At 43.9% G+C, this 18,943-nt stretch overlaps 1 protein-coding gene across 9 annotated transcripts in view; it reads left to right on the top strand.

Annotated features, from left to right (window-relative positions):
* The first annotated feature begins 1,769 nt into the window (after positions 1-1,769).
* The window catches only part of UNC5D (unc-5 netrin receptor D), a 612,862-nt gene continuing 595,688 nt past the window's right edge, over positions 1,770-18,943 (top strand). For all 9 annotated transcript variants that reach the window (XM_070459905.1, XM_070459906.1, XM_070459904.1 and 6 more), the window contains exon 1: positions 1,770-2,183. In XM_070459905.1, the coding sequence (XP_070316006.1) occupies positions 2,081-2,183 (103 nt within the window). In that variant the 5' untranslated portion in view covers positions 1,770-2,080. The remainder of the gene's footprint in view (positions 2,184-18,943) is intronic.

The raw sequence follows: 18,943 nt of genomic DNA, 5'->3' as shown, positions 1-18,943 counted from the left end.
AATAAAATTATTATACTTTTGCACCCCTTTGAAGTCAGTAGTACTTAAATACTATCTCAGAGAAACAGTCATTCCTTTTTCTTTCTTTTTTTTAAAGAAAATACTCATTTGTGATATACCTGTCACATAGTCTTGAAGAATAAGGAAAGTTGGAGGATGAATGAGTATTTTCCAGGAGACAGGTAAAGCATATTTGGTAGATTAATTCCCAATTCACCTTCTCAGAGGAAAAGGACAAAACCCTCATTTACCAAGATTCTAAAGAGATTTTCAGGCGAGTCCCTGGCCAGTCCCACATCAGTCTTTGTTCCAAAGCCTTCATTCCCCAGAGCTTGGTTTTCTTGACCGGGTCCCAAACCTTTTATTGAGCGGCAAGAAGACGTGAAGAAGAGATTGCTGACGGTCACGTGTCTGGTGGCGCTCCGGAGAGGAATGGTGTGCGTGCTTATCAAGGAATCAATCTTTCTGCCTATCATCCTCTTTTTCCTCGGAAGAAAGCTATTTATCGCAATTACCTCATCCAGAACAATTAACCTGTTTATTCTCCCGAGAAAGGTGTTTGGAAGCAGGTAACAACTTGACCAGAGAAATGGATTTTTTAAAAGTACTGTATCGATGTTGGATGTGGGCAGTGGGGAGCCGTTGGGAACTTTTTCTTTCAAACCAAGACTTCATTTTCTGTTGGGTCCACCAGGCAAAAGGGGACACATTCTGACTAGCTGAGTTTAGACACCATTCAGGGGGCTCAATACTGCAAGAGAATGCTATGCGCTGCCTATGGAGCCTTGAATTCAGGGCCAACCCCCAGGGGCGTTCTTTGCTCTGAAACTGTGTGGCCCAAGGCTGTGTCTCTCAAAAGACTCCTTCTGCAGGAGGGAGAATACGAGGCAACCACAAGGTACTTTCAAAAGCAGTTAAATAAAGATTTGACAGTCTATTCAAAACAAACCACACTTTTAAGAAAAGTCTTCTTTCCTTCTTACAAAGGCCCAGCACGACTGCCTTTCCCTGATGCTTATGAGAAAGGCAATTGCCAGGGCCCAAATTAAAACAAAACAGGAGCTGTCAGAAACGAGGTAGCTTTCTGAAAAGTTGGGGGGATTCCAGGGTGATTAGAACCACAGACAAGGAAATTGGGGAGAAAAAAAAGAAAACACGATCACATCCTCCGGGTGCACCCAGGATCCCCCACCGCTTTCTGTACATCCTCGCATATTTCGCCTAGCTGCAATAATGGGTTTATTCCAGTGATGTTTTTTTTTCCCACTTGGCATTTGAGTCTTTTTTTTTTTTTTGAATGCTTCAAGAGTGTTGCCTGATTTGATTTTAAAAAATGGAAGCTAGAGTGGCAGAGCTGCGAAAGGGCTCAAAGTTGAACAAAACAGTGGTTTCCAGGAAACAGGAGAGACAGGCTGCCGAGATGCCCGCATCCTTCTGCACCGGGTTCGCCTCCAAGAGGCCCACCGGCTCTGCGCACATCTTTGGAGCGCGCGCGACCTCCGTGAGCCCCTCTCAGGCCCGACGTCCGCGTTCGCTGAGTGGAGGCTTTTTTTGCGGAACGTGCGGGAACCTGGGGCGGGGCATGGGGGTGAGCGCAGCCGCCGCGGGGCTCACCTGCGCCTCCCGCTGCCTGCCCCACCCAGCGCCGCGCGGCCGGCCGCCGCCGCCCCGCCCGCCGCCCCGCCCCGGCCCGGCTCATTGGCTGACGCTCGGAGGGGAGGAGAAGGGGCGGCCACGGGGGTCTCATTAGGGATGCGGGTTCCCTCCTTACCTCCCTAGTCCGGATCCCGGCGGCGGCTGGAGAGCTGCTGGTGAGTGGTGCGGAGGGGAAGGCGGGCGACTCCGGCAGTGACCGTGGCGGCGTCGGTCGCCCCGCCGTGGGAGGCTATGAGGACGCGCGCATCTTCTGGGTGCCCAGCGCGCGGCGGCTCGGAGCGCCCTGCCCCGCTGCTGTAGGGAGCGGCCGTGGAGCAGTCACTCGCTGAAGACCCCCGGGACCCACTCTGCTCGGCCCCCCTGGCTCGCCGAGCCTCTCCTGGGGCGCGGAAGAGGACCTGTTCTCCTGAGCGGGGCGAGCACCATGGGGAGAGCGGCTGCCGCAGGAAGAGGCGCTGGAGGGGCGCGCCGGTGGCTCCCTTGGCTGGGGCTCTGCTTCTGGGCGGCGGGGGCTGCGGCTGCCCGAGGTAAGCGCGGGGCCGAGCGGGCGGCGGAGCCGGGCGGGGGCCGGGGGGAACGCGACCGATCGGACCCTCACCTATGGCCTTGGCTTTCCAAGTTGCGCCCTGCACCTCCCCGCGCGCGCGGAGCGCAAGGGGTGGCTCTCGGGTGGAGGACCTCCGAGGGGACCACTGTCTGTCTCCCACCCCAAGTTTGCGATCAGCTGCAATCCTACAGGTTGTTGGGACCGCGGGGCCCCTACCCTGCCTAGATTCTCTTCGCTCGCTCCCTTTTCCGAGCCCTCCCCAATTGCTGCAGACTGGAGTCCCCAGTTCTCTTTACTCCAGTCTCGTTCTCACGAGTCCACTCCACTTCCTTTCGAAGCGAACCCGTTCTCGGGTGGGCGCCCCGAGGGGTGTCCGAGAGCTCCTGGGGCGAAGGGACCGGGTACTGGGAGACTCGGTAGGGTGGGCTTGAATGGAGATCGCTCCTTTTCCCTTTGGGGAGCAGCACCCAGGTTGAGGTCCGCGAAGCTCGACACGCCTCGGGCGACACCAGCCCGAGGTCGTGGGCAGCACTGGGCTTTCTTTCGAGAAGGCCGCCGTGTGCCCGGGAAAGCTGCGTGCGCGGGCCGCGCGTAACTGCGCCTGCAGTGCCCAGCCGGGTTCGCAGTTGGCCCGAGGCCGGTCACCCGGCGCCTCGTTTCCCAACTGGGTGCCCGCTCCTGCCCGGGAGCTCGCCAGCGCGGGGCCCCTGAGCGGCAGGGAAGCCGCTGCTGCTTTCTACTTAGGAACGTAGACCCCATTTTCCCTGGCTCCTCTGGACTCCAGCAGAGGGAAATTTCGCAACTGGTTTCAGCTCCACCTTGAGCGAGGACGGGGAGCATCAACTTAAAACCCGCGGACTTGTTTGAAGGTGATCAGAGGCAGTGTTACGCATAGCTTGAGGACTGTGCCTTTTACCTTTGAAATCACCAGGAAGCTTCTCCTTCCCGCTCTTCTTTACCTTTCTTTTTTTCCTGGGTGTCATCCATTAGGCTTAGAATTTGTAAATTACATTCAGTGATTTACCTAACGCTGGTCTGGCGAGAGGTGAAACTGACCTGCCCACCTCATTTCCCTGGAACATACTGTGAGTTAGCCGGGAGACAGAAAAGGGTGGAAGGGGTTGAGGATGATCATAAAAGAACCAGTATCATCTCATTTTTATAAAAGCTAACGGTGTGTTAAAAGCAGTCTTGCTGCCTGAAATGAAGAGTTTAAAAAAAAAAGGTGGATAGAGGTTTTTCCCCTTTTATGATCCTGTTCAGTGACTGTTTGCATTTCATTTCCTGAAAAGTCTCCCCCCCCCCCCCCCCGCCCTTTTAATGGAGTAGGCTTTTTGAAAAGGAGGAAAGGCTTAAAAAATGAGCCCGTGATTGCACACACTGGTGGTGGGGAGCATAGTTCTTTTCCTTGCTGGAAGAAGCACAAGCTTCAGCCATTTAATTTACTACGGAGATTGCCTCCTTGCAAAGTCAGCTCTGAGTTGTTTTTAATACACTGTTCTGGGGGAAAGCGGGCCTTTTCTGTCCTGAATGTTGATTTTAAATGTCTGAGTTTCCACTTGCTATTCTATGCTAAGTACCTAAGAGTGACTGATGCCACATACTGACCTTTGGAATTTGGTTGATGGCTCTGTCTTGAATCTAGCTTGAAATAAGAGGTGCAGACCTGCCAAAAAGCCTCTTGGATGGAGTTTTGCTGGCTGTGAAACTAAGGCTAGCACCTCTTGTCGGCAAGCTGTTCTTCGGAGGACTCCTGGAAAACATACTGTACACTCTGCAGGCTTATTTACAACAAATGTCTTGCGCAGATCATAGTAATGTTCAAGACACATGGGGTGGAGCTGTCCATCTGCCTAATATTTCCCTTGTAATATTTTACTTGCTGGGGCAGCAAGCCCATTACCTTTAGCACCTGTCAGAGATTCCCCAAGAAATGAGCAGTAAACAGGCTGCAAAATCTGCGAAGCCCCGTGCGCCTGACTTGGGCCAGGTGGGCACAATTAAGAGTTTTTCAGAATAAAGGGTGGGTTTCAGTGTTACTTCAGTTCTCCCAGCCCAGGAAAGTGCCCCTTCATTGAAAGCAAGATGAGGTCCCCCTGGGGATGTGTTTGCTAAGTGGTATCTCTGGGGTTGGCCTCGTGTTTTTCTTACTTATCCAAGTAAATAGTTTTTTTTTTGTTGTTCTTTTCACATTGTTTTGAGCTAAGCTACTCTGCTTTCCCTAAACCAACATGCTGTTGTTTTTGACTGTATAATACTATTGATTATTAGTAGCCATTTCTTTACAATTAGCTATCATTTATTTGTTTCCAAGATGATTGTACCAACTCCTTTCCCTCCCCTTTTCTTTCACTCCGTATTTAAAGTAAAACCGTCTGAAAATCGGACTGAGATTTCAGATGATTGGCTTTGAATGTCCTCAAAGAGGAAAATACTTGGGGCAACAGACTGCCTGAAGAAACTACGTTCTGGTTCTCTTCTTTGTAAGCTAGACTGACTTCTTCAGATTTATGTTCCTGATGGGTAGCATACTGTAAGGAAGGCACTTGGGTACCATGATTACCGTATATTTTAACACTTTCCAACTTAAAAGAAGGTGGTTTAAAAGTTATTCATGACCTGCCAAGTGCTAATTGAATCCCCATCATGCTGTCACACTGATTTGTTTTTGTTCTTTGAAAAAAAGGAGCACCGCTGTTGATCTGGTTGTAATTCCTCTGTTAGATACTGTACTTACGAGATCCCAGTCTGAAGGCAGGGAGGAAGATGATCTCAGATAGGCTATGCTTTCACCTAGTTTCTTCTTTTAAAAATTTTTCTGGACAATGCAATCTTCCTTACCGTAACCATAGCAATGCATTAAGGGCAAGAGAAATACACGTCTACTTTCTGGGCACAGTAGGTCATGTGGTTTGTGCATACTTAAATCCATTTACCTCCCTCATTCCTACAGTTTTAAATCTATATTCACTTTCTCCTTAACGAACATTATTATTGCCTCCCCCGCCCTACATTCTGCTTTTTGCTCCAAAATCTGCCCCTCCACAGAGGGCTATGAAAAAAGAGCCTTTTCTCCCAATTTCTTGATGGGCTTTTCTTTTTGTGACTCTGCTGTTAGTCTGAGCAGTCCAGTGACACATTCTTTTTCTACCCAACAAAGGGTTCTGCTCAGGAAATCTCTGTAAGTATCTCAGTTGTTAAGAAATTTCATTGTTTTTACCTGGCCATATAATAGCAGCACCTGTCACTTTTTTTTTTTTTAAATATTCTTACTAGGAAAATAGTAATGTCAGCCTTCCATTCTTCCTCACTCTTTGAACGACCTGTCTGTGGTTTTTCAAGTGGTACTCTGCAGGCTGGGGAAACCTGTGGAACCGCAGGAGTCCTCAGTGAATTCCATCAAAACTCTCTAAGTGGGACTGGTAGGTCCATACCCTGCTGTCCCAGTAGTTGGGGAAACCCTTTCCTATTGCCTCAATGACCCATAAACTTTTCACCATCTTCCTTCCACCAAATAAGGACCCAACTTAAAATATTGTCAGCTTTCAAGGTTTCTCAAGAAATAGCCTGTTCAGGAGTTGATGGAATTTGATATCACTTCCTTGGGTCTGTCTTCTGTTTTAAATATGGAGGTTGGGGACCCAGACCATGGGTGTTATAGTCTAATCCCAAAGACGGGTGGATCAAGAGAGATTTATTCCATGACATCCTCTTAAGGAAGGTGGTGGTGGTGTTACAGGATGTCTTCTTAATTGGCAGACACAGGTGTTCACAGAGCCAGCACATGCCCCCCTTCTTGTTACACCTTTGCCATGAATTCTGATTGTCCCGTTCACTAGGCAGTACCACTTGGCTTACTGCGTTATTGTCTGTTCTTCTGTCCTCCTCATTCAGCTGCCTTCATGAACAAGCAGCCTCGAATAACCAAAGGGGGCTTTCTCCTGCCATTCTTGGCCTCACGCTCTAGGTAAAGGCACTTACCTGCTCACCCACTAGTTGTCCAGTGCCCAGCAGGCAGGAGACCTATCATTGTGTTGCTCCTGCTCTTTATATCATGCCTGTTCTTTAAGAGAAAGTGTTTCTGCAGTCTTGCTTGAATATTAAATAATACTAATAGTGACTGTATTTACGGGCTTCCTTGGTGGCCCAGTGGTAAAGAATCCTCCTGCCAATGCAGGAGATGTGGGTTTGATCCCTGGGGCGGGGATGATCCCCTGGAGGAGGAAATGGCAACCCCTCCTGTGTTCTTGGTCTGGAGAATCCCATAGACAGAGGAGCCTGGTGGGCTACAGTCCGTGGGGTCTCAGAGTTGGACACTAAGCCACAGAGCATGCATCCGCACATTTGTTAATTACTCTGAAACAGTTTTGCACGTGTTAACTCCTAGAATGCTTAAAATAACTCTTTGAGGTGAGCACTCTTAAGATTTTTCTGTTGAAGACAGGAGAACAACTTCACAGAGAGGTCAGATTCCTTGCTCAAGGCCACGGAGTTTAGTCTGTGGCGGTGCCTGGATTTGAACCTACGCAGTCCCGCTCCAGAGCCCACGGTAAAGAGGCTTTTCTAAACTGTGCCGAAAGCAAAACGGCTCTGATATTTTGGTGCCACGAGGGCTAAAATTATCTTTCTAACTATGAGATTTGCAGAAGAATTTAGAGGAGCTTAAATAAATCTATAAATGTATTCAGCTACATCTCAGAGATTTATGTTGTATGGAAACAGCCACCCTCTCACCATTCAGCTTAATATACTTTGGGATCAGATTCACACTTAAAATTCCGAGTGCCAGCTTCTAATGTGATAGCGTGCCCCCCCCACCCCCAATTTTGAATTTCAGCACAAAATATTGCTCTGATTGAATACGCCATCCATGGAATGGCAGATCCCAAGAGACTATTTGCTGCCTGTCTTGTATTTTTAGCCTTGTTTGCCGGGGAAATGTGAAGCGTGAGATTGGAGACTAGATTGTTGACACCAGAGGTTGCTGTTTCTGCTGTTTTGGGTACTCCTGCTGCTGCTTCTGCGAGGCAGATGGCTCGATTCATTTATAGAAGAGAGATTCGTTCTGTTTTGCATCTCCACTTTGAGAAGAACTTTTAATTGTTTCGTACCACATTGCGTTGTCTGCTCTTACTGTGCACGTAGACATGCTGTGCGTAGATAATGTGCAGAAATTAGGTGGATGTTCCTGTATTCAGTTTGGACCGCGTTAGAAATCCACGGCGCATTCTCTTGTGCTTCTGGAGGCTTTCTTTGAAAAGTGGATTTGTGCGCAGGACGGTGGGGACCGCGTATGTTGTTCTCCACACCCCCGCCCTCTCTGGACTTCCTTGGACTAAGAAATTAGGGGCAGAAATATTAGGGTTGTGTTGATGGGGCTAAAGTAGAAACCAGAACTGGAGTCCGCTTGTCGGCTTACGTCAGACCACGACAGAATGTAAAATGTTTCCTGATGTTTCAGGTTGTAAAATGTTTCGTAATACTGTTTTCAAGAGGGCAGGAGTTCAGGGCGGCCTGTATTTTTCCTATATGATCAGTTTCTTCTGACAGTTTCCTTCCTAATTAAGGAAGCCGGAAGCCAAAAGCTGTCTTCCAAGTGAGGTCAGTTACAGCCTCACTTAAGGCAGGTATTGACTTTCTGCCCCCAGATTTCTGGTTCATAAAGTGCTAAAGAGCCTCTCTCCCCAGAATGAAAGACTTTGACACTCTATATGCTTCCGCTGGAACCTGGCTTGTAAGGATGGGAGGAAGCGTATGGGGTAATTTCACTGCAACACCATGGAATTTGACTCAGGATGGGTTTTACAAGATGTGTTGTTTTTACTTCCACTGAATGGTGTAACTTCTCAATCAGGTAAGTCCAAGGGAAAATGACATTGCAGACATCCCCTGAAGGTAAGTGATTGGCAGACAGTCATAGGAAGGTGGAGATACTAGAGGTTAAAGCAAAGAAATGCTGGTGACTTCAAGGGCCCAACCAACATTGGGATGACTAGGCTTAATGTCATTCATAGATTTTACTATAAAAGCAAGTGTATTTACTAAATATTGGATGAGAAGATTTGCCTCTCTAAGATATTTGTGGCCACACTGTGGAGTTGTTTTCATGAGATTGGTGGTTCCTGCCTTGTCACAGTACTTACTTAGTAGTTACTGTCTTTATTTGAATTTAATTTAATAAAATCTCTTGGAAGAGGAAGGGAAACCAAATGATCACAGGTTATGAAAGCCAAGCTGGTAATATTTGAAACACACAAATCAGGACTTTTCAAATGGTAATGTACATTTGAATCACTGCACATCTTGGTAAAATGAACATTCGGATTCCATAAATCTGGGGAGGGGCCCGAGTCTCCATTTTCTGACAAATTTCCAGATGACACTGTCTGACCACACTTTGAGTAGCAGGTCATGGATGGTAGTAATTCAAGATTTTTAAAAAAAATTTTTTTTTTAAATTTTCAGTATTGCTTTTCACTTGGAAGATAGTATGAAGTAGAGTCATATGTAAGAGTATTGTAAAATGCCAATAAAAGAATAGGCAAAGACAAATGTCAGTTTTAACACAGAGAAATGGAGAACCACTTATAAAACATTCAGAGAGAGCCCCATTCTGATGGAATATCGTGTCTTGCTTCCAGCATTTGGAATGATGGGTGTAATATTTTCAAAGGCTCGGGTTTTGTTTTGAGGTAACGGAGGACTTATGTCTGTGCCTAGTTGATTTCTTTGGGAAGAAACTGAGTCCCCCATAAGTTGAACAATTTGCCCAAAGTCAGAGTTTTGTTGAATTAAGGACCTTTTCTACCTCCTTTCATTTTATCGTATCTCTTGACTTGTGCTGTACTTAAAAATGATCCAGAGTGTAGGATATTGAAAGTGAGGCTGTACTGAAGGGAGAGGTCGAACAGAAACAGTTGGTTAATAACAAAAGCAGAGGAATGTTCATATGGGGTACATATGCTCCCAAGCGACTGGATCCTGACATGATGTGGGAGTAGGTTTTGGGTCCTCCTTTGCTGTGTCTACTTGGCAATCGCCGTCTTGCTTAATGTTACTTAACCCAGCACTGGCAGGGCTGGTCCCATAACACATGCTAAACAATATTTTTTACTTTAATGTTATTATGTTAAGGGGTATAAATAATAATAAAGATACCATTTCTAAAATTTACTTAATATTGCGATAAAACATTCAGGAAAAGTTAGTTGCCATAAATAATTAAATAACTACAAAGGGTTTTACATACACCAGCCCCCACACACAACAGATTGTAAAGCCTACATTCCTGGATGGGCGTGTGCCTGCTAAATTGCTTCAGTTGTGTCCGACTCTTTGCAACCCCATGGACTGTAGCTCGACAGGCTCCTCTGTCCATGGGATTCTCCAGGCAAGGATGCTGGAGTGGGTTGCCGTGCCCTCCTCCAGGAGATCGTCCCAATCCAAGGATCAAACCTGCAGCTCCTGCATTGCAGGCGGATTCTTTGCTGCTGAACCACCAGGGAAGCCTCACATTCCTGGATACATTATTCTAAAAAGATGATTAAGTGTAAGATGTGACACTATCACGGATGGCTGTTTTGAATAATTCATTTGCATGTAATTTGACATTTTTAGGTCCATTCACAGTTGGGATAGTTTTGTATTTTTACATCCACCCTGATATGGAACAGATGATGAAATTAAGGTTTAGAGACTTTTTTTTCCCACCCAAGGCTGGACAGAGAGTCATAAATAGCACTAGGACCAGACGCCGAGCCTCCAAATGGTTTCTGGGACTTTCTGACTACCTCGTTAGTCTGTTCTATTTATTTTGGTACCAAATAGGTTGGTTGCACTTAAGTTGGACCTTACAACATTCTGCTTGTACTACTTTTGAGACAGGACTGGGAGTCCACGAACAGGTGTGATAGAAGGAGAAATAAATGAGTAAAAATTTTCAGTGATACCTGTTGACTTCTTGGTTTATGTGGTGGTATGTTTCTCATGGTTATGAACATAAGTGTTCCCATCTGGGAAAGGGAACAAGTAGAAAAGTGTCAGGAGTGACGGAGGCAAGTAAAGTTGTGAATATATGAAAAGTGGTATACTGTGTACTGCAGTATGCGCTTCCTTGTTAGCTCAGCTGGTAAAGAATCCGCCTGCAATGGCAGGAGACCCCGGTTCGATTCCTGGGTCGAAAAGATCTCCTGGAGAAGGGATAGACTACACACTGTTGTATTCTTGGGCTCCCCTGGTGGCTCAGATGGTAAAGAATCCGCCTGCAATGCAGGAGACCTGGGTTTGATCCCTGGGTTGGGAAGATCCCCTGGAGGAGGACATAGCAACTTATTCCAGTATTCTTGCCTGGAGAAGCCCCAGGGACGGAGGAGCCTGGGGGGGCTGCAGTCCATGGGGTCTCAAAGAGTCGGACACGACTGAGCGACTCAGCACATACACATATACTATAGTATGGCCTCAGTGGTGTGTAAACTATCCTGAGGAATTTGCTAACTAAATATCTTAAAGGGATTAAAATGTAGTTCATTAAAGTAACATCACAGTTTGTTCTTCTGCAGTTTTATTTTAAAGATGTCATTACAGGTATAAAGCACTCTTTAGAAATACAGTACTGGCTTCTCAATCTGAATCTCTTTCTAAATATCTTGTGTTGTTTATTATTGGGTTGGCCAAAAGGTATGTTCGTATTTTTCGAAGGACCCCTCCCTTGGGCAAACCCAATAATCTTGTGCTTTTTTCTCTCTGTGTACAGTGTTGAGATAAGTTTAAAGTCTTTTGATTGGTACCTGGAAGTTATCTGGGAAGAGGAGAAGGGGGTGACAGAGGATGAGATGGTTGGCTGGCATCACTGACCCAATGGACATGAGTTTGATTAATCTCTGGGAGTTGGTGATGGACAGGGAAGCCTGGAGTGCTGCCGTCCTTGGACTCACAGTGTCGGACACGACTGAGTGACTGAGCTGAACTGAACCGTGTATTTGGACTTCCAATAATAATTTTCATCAACGTTTCTTTAAGAATTATCCCCCCTATTTTTAAAAAAGAAATAGAAAAAAAAATACCACAAAATAAAATTCTTTGTTGTAAACCTTTTGAAAGGAGCTGGGAAAATTGTAACTGTCCTTCATCTGAGTAGTCAACCCTTGTATCTCCCTCAGCCTAGAGACCTGCAGCTGCAGTGATTGTCAGAAGCTTGCATCAGGAAACTTCAATGTTATCTCCCTTCAAAAAAAAAAAAAAAGGCAATCAGGAGGTTCACAAGTTTTGTCAGTGTGAAGTGTGTGGGTGGGATGTAAGTGTTTAGGGGGTTTGCTTTAAAGGAAGAATGGTTTTAAAAATATTTGTCATTATTTTTTCACCTTGGAGCAAAGAAAATAAAAATAAAACCCCACCTGCCCATCCCAAATACAAAAATGAAAACTGAAACCCATTGGCTATTATCGCAAGTTAGCAGACAGCTTGAAATGCACATCAATCTTGGAGAGCAATGTGAAAAGACAGCCCTCCCCTATCATATCCTGCAGCAGACAACACCATCACTTGTGCAGTCAATTATTAATAATTGTCAAGGGGATAAGTGCCTTAATGTGCAGATATCTGTATGTATGTATTATATATTAGTAGAATGTCATATATCATCATCATGGCAAACTTACATCATTAAGGTTCTATGCTATTAATTTAAATGCCATTAATAACACTTAAACTTGAGGTGGAGACGCAGTTTTGACTTGGTCGCCAGTTCTTAATTTGAATGCCCCCATTTCTTGCTTTCTCCCTGGTCTTTCCCATCCAGCCCCCAGCTCTGGCTCCTCTTGCTCCCTGTCTCTCACCAAGTCAAAACTGCCTTCCTGGGACTTCCCTTGCGGTCCAGTGGTTAGGACTCAGTGCTTCCACTGCAGAGGGCACAGGTTCGATCCCTGGTCAGGGAACTAAGATCCCATATACCATGTGGCGTAGCCAAAAAAAAAAAAAGTAGCTTTAAAAATAATAACAAAAAACAATACAAAACCCTGCCTTCCTAATTTAAGCAGTGTGGTCGGCTGCAAATTAAAGGCTGCATGTCCTGCAAAGGTCACTTTTTCCCTCTGGTTCTTTTATTTCTGAAATGAGAAGAGACAACATGATCATCAAACTTCCTTCCTGCTCTAATATTATTGTATGATGTTACCTGGTTGTTTTCAGTACCATTTCTTCACAGTATTTTTGGCATATCAGGAGGCATTTCATGGTATTTTAAAATGTGTCAAAACCTTCAATAACAAGTACTCTGAAAGAATTTTTAGGACAAGTTAGTAGGACTTTAGGAATGTTGTTGGTGAGCCTTGGCTCAAGTGTTTTCAAGAATCATCAGCCAAGGAAGTGTGATTTTTCCATGTGAGTTTCTCTTAAATCTGGTTGTAAACTATTGCATGCATGTGCAGCTCCAGCAGCAGAAGTGGGGTGAGTGTGCAGAAGGGCCGAGTGGGTTAGAATCCGTCCATGCAGCCCATTGTTGCCCAGTTGGGCGCATGGCCCCACTATTGGTAGGCTGACTTTTTATTTTTTAGCAGAAACCATCTGTATGCTGTTTCATGGTAAATTTCTAGATTTGAACCTTTCTCAGGTTATTTTTGTAAAACCGCCTTTAATTCAAACAGAAGTCACAAGATACAGCGCTCAACCTTCCAGTTTGTCTCAAGACAAGGACTTCTGCCACCTTTTGTGAGATTTAAAGGATCCAGGGACTCGGTTGGTCCTCATTTTCAATGATGGTCTTTGAGCTCTGCTAATAAAGCTTTTTTAGCTCTGTGGAGGAGTGTTGTCTATTGTCTTCCTTTCCGCTTGTGTTTTCTTACAGTTTAATAACCATTTTTTTTTTCAGTAGTTTTTGTTATACATTGAAATGAATTAGCCATGGATTTACATGTATTCCCCATTCCAGTCCCCCCTCCCACCTCCCTCTCCACCCGATCCCTCTGGGTCTTCCCAGTGCACCAGGCCCGAGCACTTATCTCATGTACCCAACATGGGCTGGTTATCTGTTTCACCCTAGATAATATACATGTTTCAATGCTGTTCTCTTGAAACATCCCACCCTTGCTTTCTCCCAGAGTCCACGAATCTGTTCTATACATCTGAGTCTCTTTTTCTGTTTTGCATATAGGATTATCGTTACCCTCTTTCTAAAGTCCATATATATGTGTTAGTATACTGGAATGGTCTTTATCTTTCTGGCTTACTTCGCTCTGTATAATGGGCTCCAGTTTCATCCATCTCATTAGAACTGATTCAAATGAATTCTTTTTAATGGCTGAGTAATATTCCATGGTGTATATGTACCACAGCTTCCTCATCCATTCGTTTGCTGATGGGCATCTGGGTTGCTTCCATGTCCTGGCTATTATAAACAGTGCTGCGATGAACATTGGGGTGCACGTGTCTCTTTCAGATCTGGTTTCCTTGGTTAAAAACCATTTTTTAGTGTTTGGGTTGCTTTTTCTTTTTGTGTGTGTGTATCCATTGTTGTTTTTAGGTTTGCTGTCCCCGTGAGGTTTTGATACAGCAATCTCTCTATTGGGTCGGCCAAAATATATGTTTGGGTTTTCCCATATCCGAATGTTTTGGCCAACCCAGTTTGTACAAGGTTGGTCTTTTTCCTGTCTAGAGAAATTTCTTTAGCATTTGAGGAGCACTGTCTAAAAGCAGAGGATCGAAAGCGTGTGAGTGGCCTTTTATTTAACACATGATAAACACTAATTTGATCAGTAAGTTTCTGTGTGCCGCTGGATCCCATTTGTAAAGAATAAAATTGTATTGCTGAAAATTTATAGGACCCTTAAATGTCTAGTGAGTGAGTGTCAGTTGCTCAAATGTGCCCGACTCTTTGTGACCCCATGAACTGTAGCCCGCCAGGCTCCTCTGTCTGGAATTCGCCAGGCAAGAATACTGGAGTGGGTTGCCATTTCCTTCTCCAGGGGATCTTCCTCACCCAGGGATTGAACCTGGGTCTCCTGCATTGCAGGCGGATTCTTGACCATTTGAGCCACCAGGGAAACCCCAAAATGTCTATGCTGAAGCTCAGATCTCTGCATAAGCAACTGAGGTCTAAAGAAACAGTGTAGATTGCTTGCCTTGTAGGAGGTCACTTCTGTGAATATTTGCCTATGAAACCAGATCTTCATTTTCTCAGTGTTCTTGCCTCTTCTCCTTTTTGGAACCGTAATAACAATCATAATGAATAGAGATACCAAGGAATTCAAAAGAATGATACCCTGAGACTAAAACCTATTGATCATTTCACCCTGCTGTTAAAGGATATTTCCCTTTTGTTTAAAATGTTTATGTTTTTCTAAGTACCTTTGAAATAGGATAGATTTTTCATCTTTGGTGCTGTTTTGAATCATAGAATGATGAGGCTATGGTTTAAGGGGCTCACGTTGGTTTATTGTAGCAGAGCTAATGAATATTATATTATTTTCTATGTTATGTTATCTGTATCTACATCATAGACTGGTTTTGTGTTTTTATGAAATTTAGGGTGAGTCAAGCTTTTGTTCCAATTACTTACCCTCTGCATCTTTGGTAAAAATTTTGTCCAGTCAGTATGAATTCACTAGAAGACCCTAAAAATGTTCTAAATGTGTTTATTAAAAATTCTGTACATAGGCTGAGGATAGTCACTTCTGCTCAGACTGTGTGATGTTACTGCCATGAGTTAGAAGAGAAAACATTATGCTTTATCCAAGGAAATGATTTTAGTATTTATATTTGCCACACAACTCCTAATTCTTATCTGGATAAGGAAATTGCTTCCAGTTTCCATGTTTCCCTTTTAAATCTGGATATTCGTGTGTGGTGAGAAGGTCACACTTGGAATGGTGAGCGAGGTCCATTGTGATGTTAATTCAGATGGTGGTGTTCATTCAGATGGATTCAGAGGTTGGGCGCTTAGAGGACCACTAGATGGAGCAGATTCTAAATGTGCACAAGTGATAGACTTGTGGGCTTCCCAACTGGCTCAGCTGGTAAAGAATCCACCTGCAGTGCAGGAGACCTGGGTTCGATCCCAGGGTCGGGAAGATCCCCTGGAGGAGGGCATGGCAACCCACTCCAGTTTTCTTGCCTGGAGAATCCCATGGACAGAAGAGCCTGGAGGGCAACAGTCCGTGGGTTGAAAAGAGTCGGACACAACTGAGCAACTAAACAGAGCAAATTGACTTGTACTTCTTAGGAGAAAGCTTTTTGGGGCTGGCAGCAACTTGCCAATGATACCCTCTAAAGGCCATGAATTTGGATCCAAAGAGAGTGATTGCATGTAATTTTGAAAGCCTCAATTTCTTCCCCTTCTTGCCATCTATGGTAGTTTTTTATTTTTGGCCACACACTGTGGCATGTGGAATTTTAGTTCCCTGACCAGGGATTGAATCCTCACCCCCTGCAGTGGAATCTGAGCGCTAAACTGCTGGACCATGGCCAGGGACGTTCCACTGATCTTTATCTTAAAGTGAATTCTGCATTCTGATGGCCATGAAAACTTGCAAAAAATCAATCCCTGTAGTTGAGCAGGAGCTTATAAACTCTGATGACTCTAATGATTATTCATGTTGAAGCTACCTTGTTGGGAAGGTGTTAGACATGGAGGGTGTGGAAAACTTCTGATTCTTGGAGATTAGGTGTCAAAATATTCAGGGTTTGGTTATTTTTAGCAGTTATCAGTGAAGGTTCTTGCTGCTGGAAATAATGATTAGGTTTTAAAGCTGCAAATTCCCAGCCATCATCCAAAGGACCCCCTGCCAGCACCCCCCCCCCCCCTTTTTTCTCCCAAACTGGTAGAAATACTGGCCTCTGTAATATTGTCATCCAGGTTAAGTGAAAAGATGACAGAGAAGTGCTTTGAATGTGTGTGCCTACTAGCTTTAAAGTTTGAAATTGATATTTAATATTAAACAGTTTATTGAAACACAGTAGATTGAAAAATGAGCGCCAAATGTTGAATGTCACCTCTGTTTAGAGAGATACGTATGTATGTAATTTAAATTTTGAAGAGAAAATTTAATCCTCATGTTCTCAATCAGCTGATGCCAGGCCCTCCATCTCAGAAAAATTTACTCAGCATTTCAGGGGAGAGGATCCACTGATTACTGTTTTTAAGTTCCTCAGGTGAGTCTCAGTTTGGGAACCAAAGATTGGGAGCCACAGGTTTAATGGGTGCATTGATTGTGAGCAAATGTAGAAACTGATCCTGTTTTTTTTTTTTCCTTTGAAATTTAGAGAAGATATTTGACAATCCTGGTCATAGTAAAGTTTAAGGGATTAAAGTGGCCACCTAGGTTTCTCCTCCCCATTGAATTAAGCCTTAGATTTTCATGTTGCATCACAAATAACTTGGATGACTGGCATTGGATAGTGGTACTCAGCATTTCAGTCTTTAGGAACTTGCCTCTTCCTGCTAGGATGGAGGAACTGAGGTATTGATCAAAAGGATGTGATTAAATAAGAAACATGATATAATAATGGAACAGAGATTTAAGAACTCAGGGTTGGAGGTTGCACCATATGTTGCCCTTCTGACAAAAGCTCAAGGGCCCACAAACGGAGATTCCTAGTAGCGCCCATCTAACGTCTCCTAGGTCCAGGATATAAATGATAAGTGATCACATTTATGAGTGCGTTTATATCTTTGTGCTCATCGTGGTGTTGGATGAAGGCCGCAGAGTCCCTCTTCCAGTGCTGGGCATGGCCCCATCGGCACTGTTGTTGACCGAGTTGGGTGGGAACAGCTGGTGCCTCTTTGCCAATTTAGGAGCTATGAATAGCAATTCTTTCTAAAGCAAGTGTTTCCTATAGTTCTATCCTGCTCACAGCTGCCAATGGTGTCTTCTTTGTCTGTGAAATCAACTAATCTCGTGACCAGTTGTTGCCCATGAGTTTAGTTCAAAGAATCAACATGGGTATCTGTGCACTTCACCACCGTATTGATAGAACGTTATCAACCCTTGAATCATCTGTGTGTTTCTCCTTTATTCTCATCCTGCTGGTTCTCCTTCAGAAATAATATTACTTGAATTTTGTGCTTATCATTTCCTGGTCTTTAAAACTATTTTAAACAAATATGTAGGTACTCCTAAACAGAGTTTACTTTTGCTTCTTTTTGACGTGTATGTATAGTCTTCAGGAATTGTTTTTTTTCACCCAGTATTAGTTTTCAGCTATGTTCTGTTGAATCACTTCCCTCCTTTACAATATTTGGTGCTGTGACTGAACCATAATTGACTTATTTATTTTACTCTCAGTGATATTTGGCTTGTTTTCAGCTTGTTTTTTTTCTATTATGAAAAGTGCTACTAGGACCATTCATGTACATGTCTAATGGTACCCACTTTTCAAGTGTTTCTCATCTAAGAGTAAATTAATAAGACCCAGAGCATGAATACGTTAGAATTTCCAGATAAGCCAAAGCATTTTTCAAAGATGAGTTCTCATCACTTCACATCAGCTAGCAGTTAATATTTCCAGGCCTAGAGATTTCTGCTAATTTAGTGGGTATAATATGATTATCTCTGAATGGACTTAATTTCCATATCCCTGATTACTAATGAAGTTAAACATTGTTTCATTTATTTCATTGCCATTTATATTTCTTCTATAAACACCTACTCAAGTCTTTTTGCTCATTTCTATTTGCCTTAATGAATTACAGGGGTTTTAAATGCACATATGTGTATGTGTGTGTGCATACTAAGTCACTTCAGTTTCGTCCAACTCTTTGTGACACTCTGGACTGTAGCCGCCAGGCTTCTCTGTCCGTGGGGATTCTCCAGGCAAGAAGACTGGAGTGGGTTGCCATGCCCTCCTCCAGGGGATCTTCCTGACCCAGGGATTGAACCCACATTCTCCTGCACTGGCAGGCAAGTTCTTTACCACTAGCGCCGCCGGGAAAGCCCATGTGTGTGTATGTATATATATTTTAATAAGCTTTAATATGTTATGTGATTGGAATTTCTTCCAGTTTATTTTAACTTAATGGTATTTTCTGATGATTTGAATTTTTAATGTTATCTTCTTATGAACTCAGTTTTAATTTTATGGTAATCAATGTTGTCAATCGTTTTTTGCTCTTTTGTGTCATGTTTAGGAAATCCTTCCTGAATCTCTTGAAATATATTCTTCTATAGTCTAAAATTTTATATTTTGGTCTTTCGTATTTATGCCTTAATCCATCCAGAATAGATTTTTTTTTCTGTGTAGAATTTGAGTTAGGGGTTTAATTTCATTCTTTCATGTGAATAACCAGTTGTCACAGAACCATTGATTGAGGGGGTCCCCCTCCTTTTTCTAATGATCTGTAGTGCCATCTTTGTAATGTACGAAAGTTGCATAGATGCTCAGGGAGTTTTTTCGTCTGAGGTTAAGTGTTCTTCCAGCGAACCTTTCTGGTTTCATTTCCCACTGCCCTTTCATGTACCCCTTACTCATCCAGACTCCATGCTGTGCTTCAAAATTGTCTCATGATTGCCTTTGTCTTGTGCATTTTGTCCTTTTCTTACATGTCTCACATCCTGCCTCATGCTGTTGTTTTTAGGTATATTTATTTCTCTTTTGCTTCATATTGTGTATCAGTTTTTGAAAGCAGGCTGTTTTGTTCACCTTTGATACTTGTGAGCAGAAGCTGGTGTCTTTTACTGAGTAGCTATTTGATAAATGGTTGACCTAAATTGGGGTTTGGAATAGAAAGGATCTTAGAAATTATCCAGCCAG

Source organism: Odocoileus virginianus, chromosome 32 (assembly GCF_023699985.2).
Source record: "Odocoileus virginianus isolate 20LAN1187 ecotype Illinois chromosome 32, Ovbor_1.2, whole genome shotgun sequence".
NCBI classification, from domain to species: Eukaryota; Metazoa; Chordata; class Mammalia; order Artiodactyla; family Cervidae; genus Odocoileus; species Odocoileus virginianus.
The sequence above is the reverse complement of the archived record's forward strand: the minus strand, read 5'-3'. Positions and strand labels throughout refer to the sequence as shown.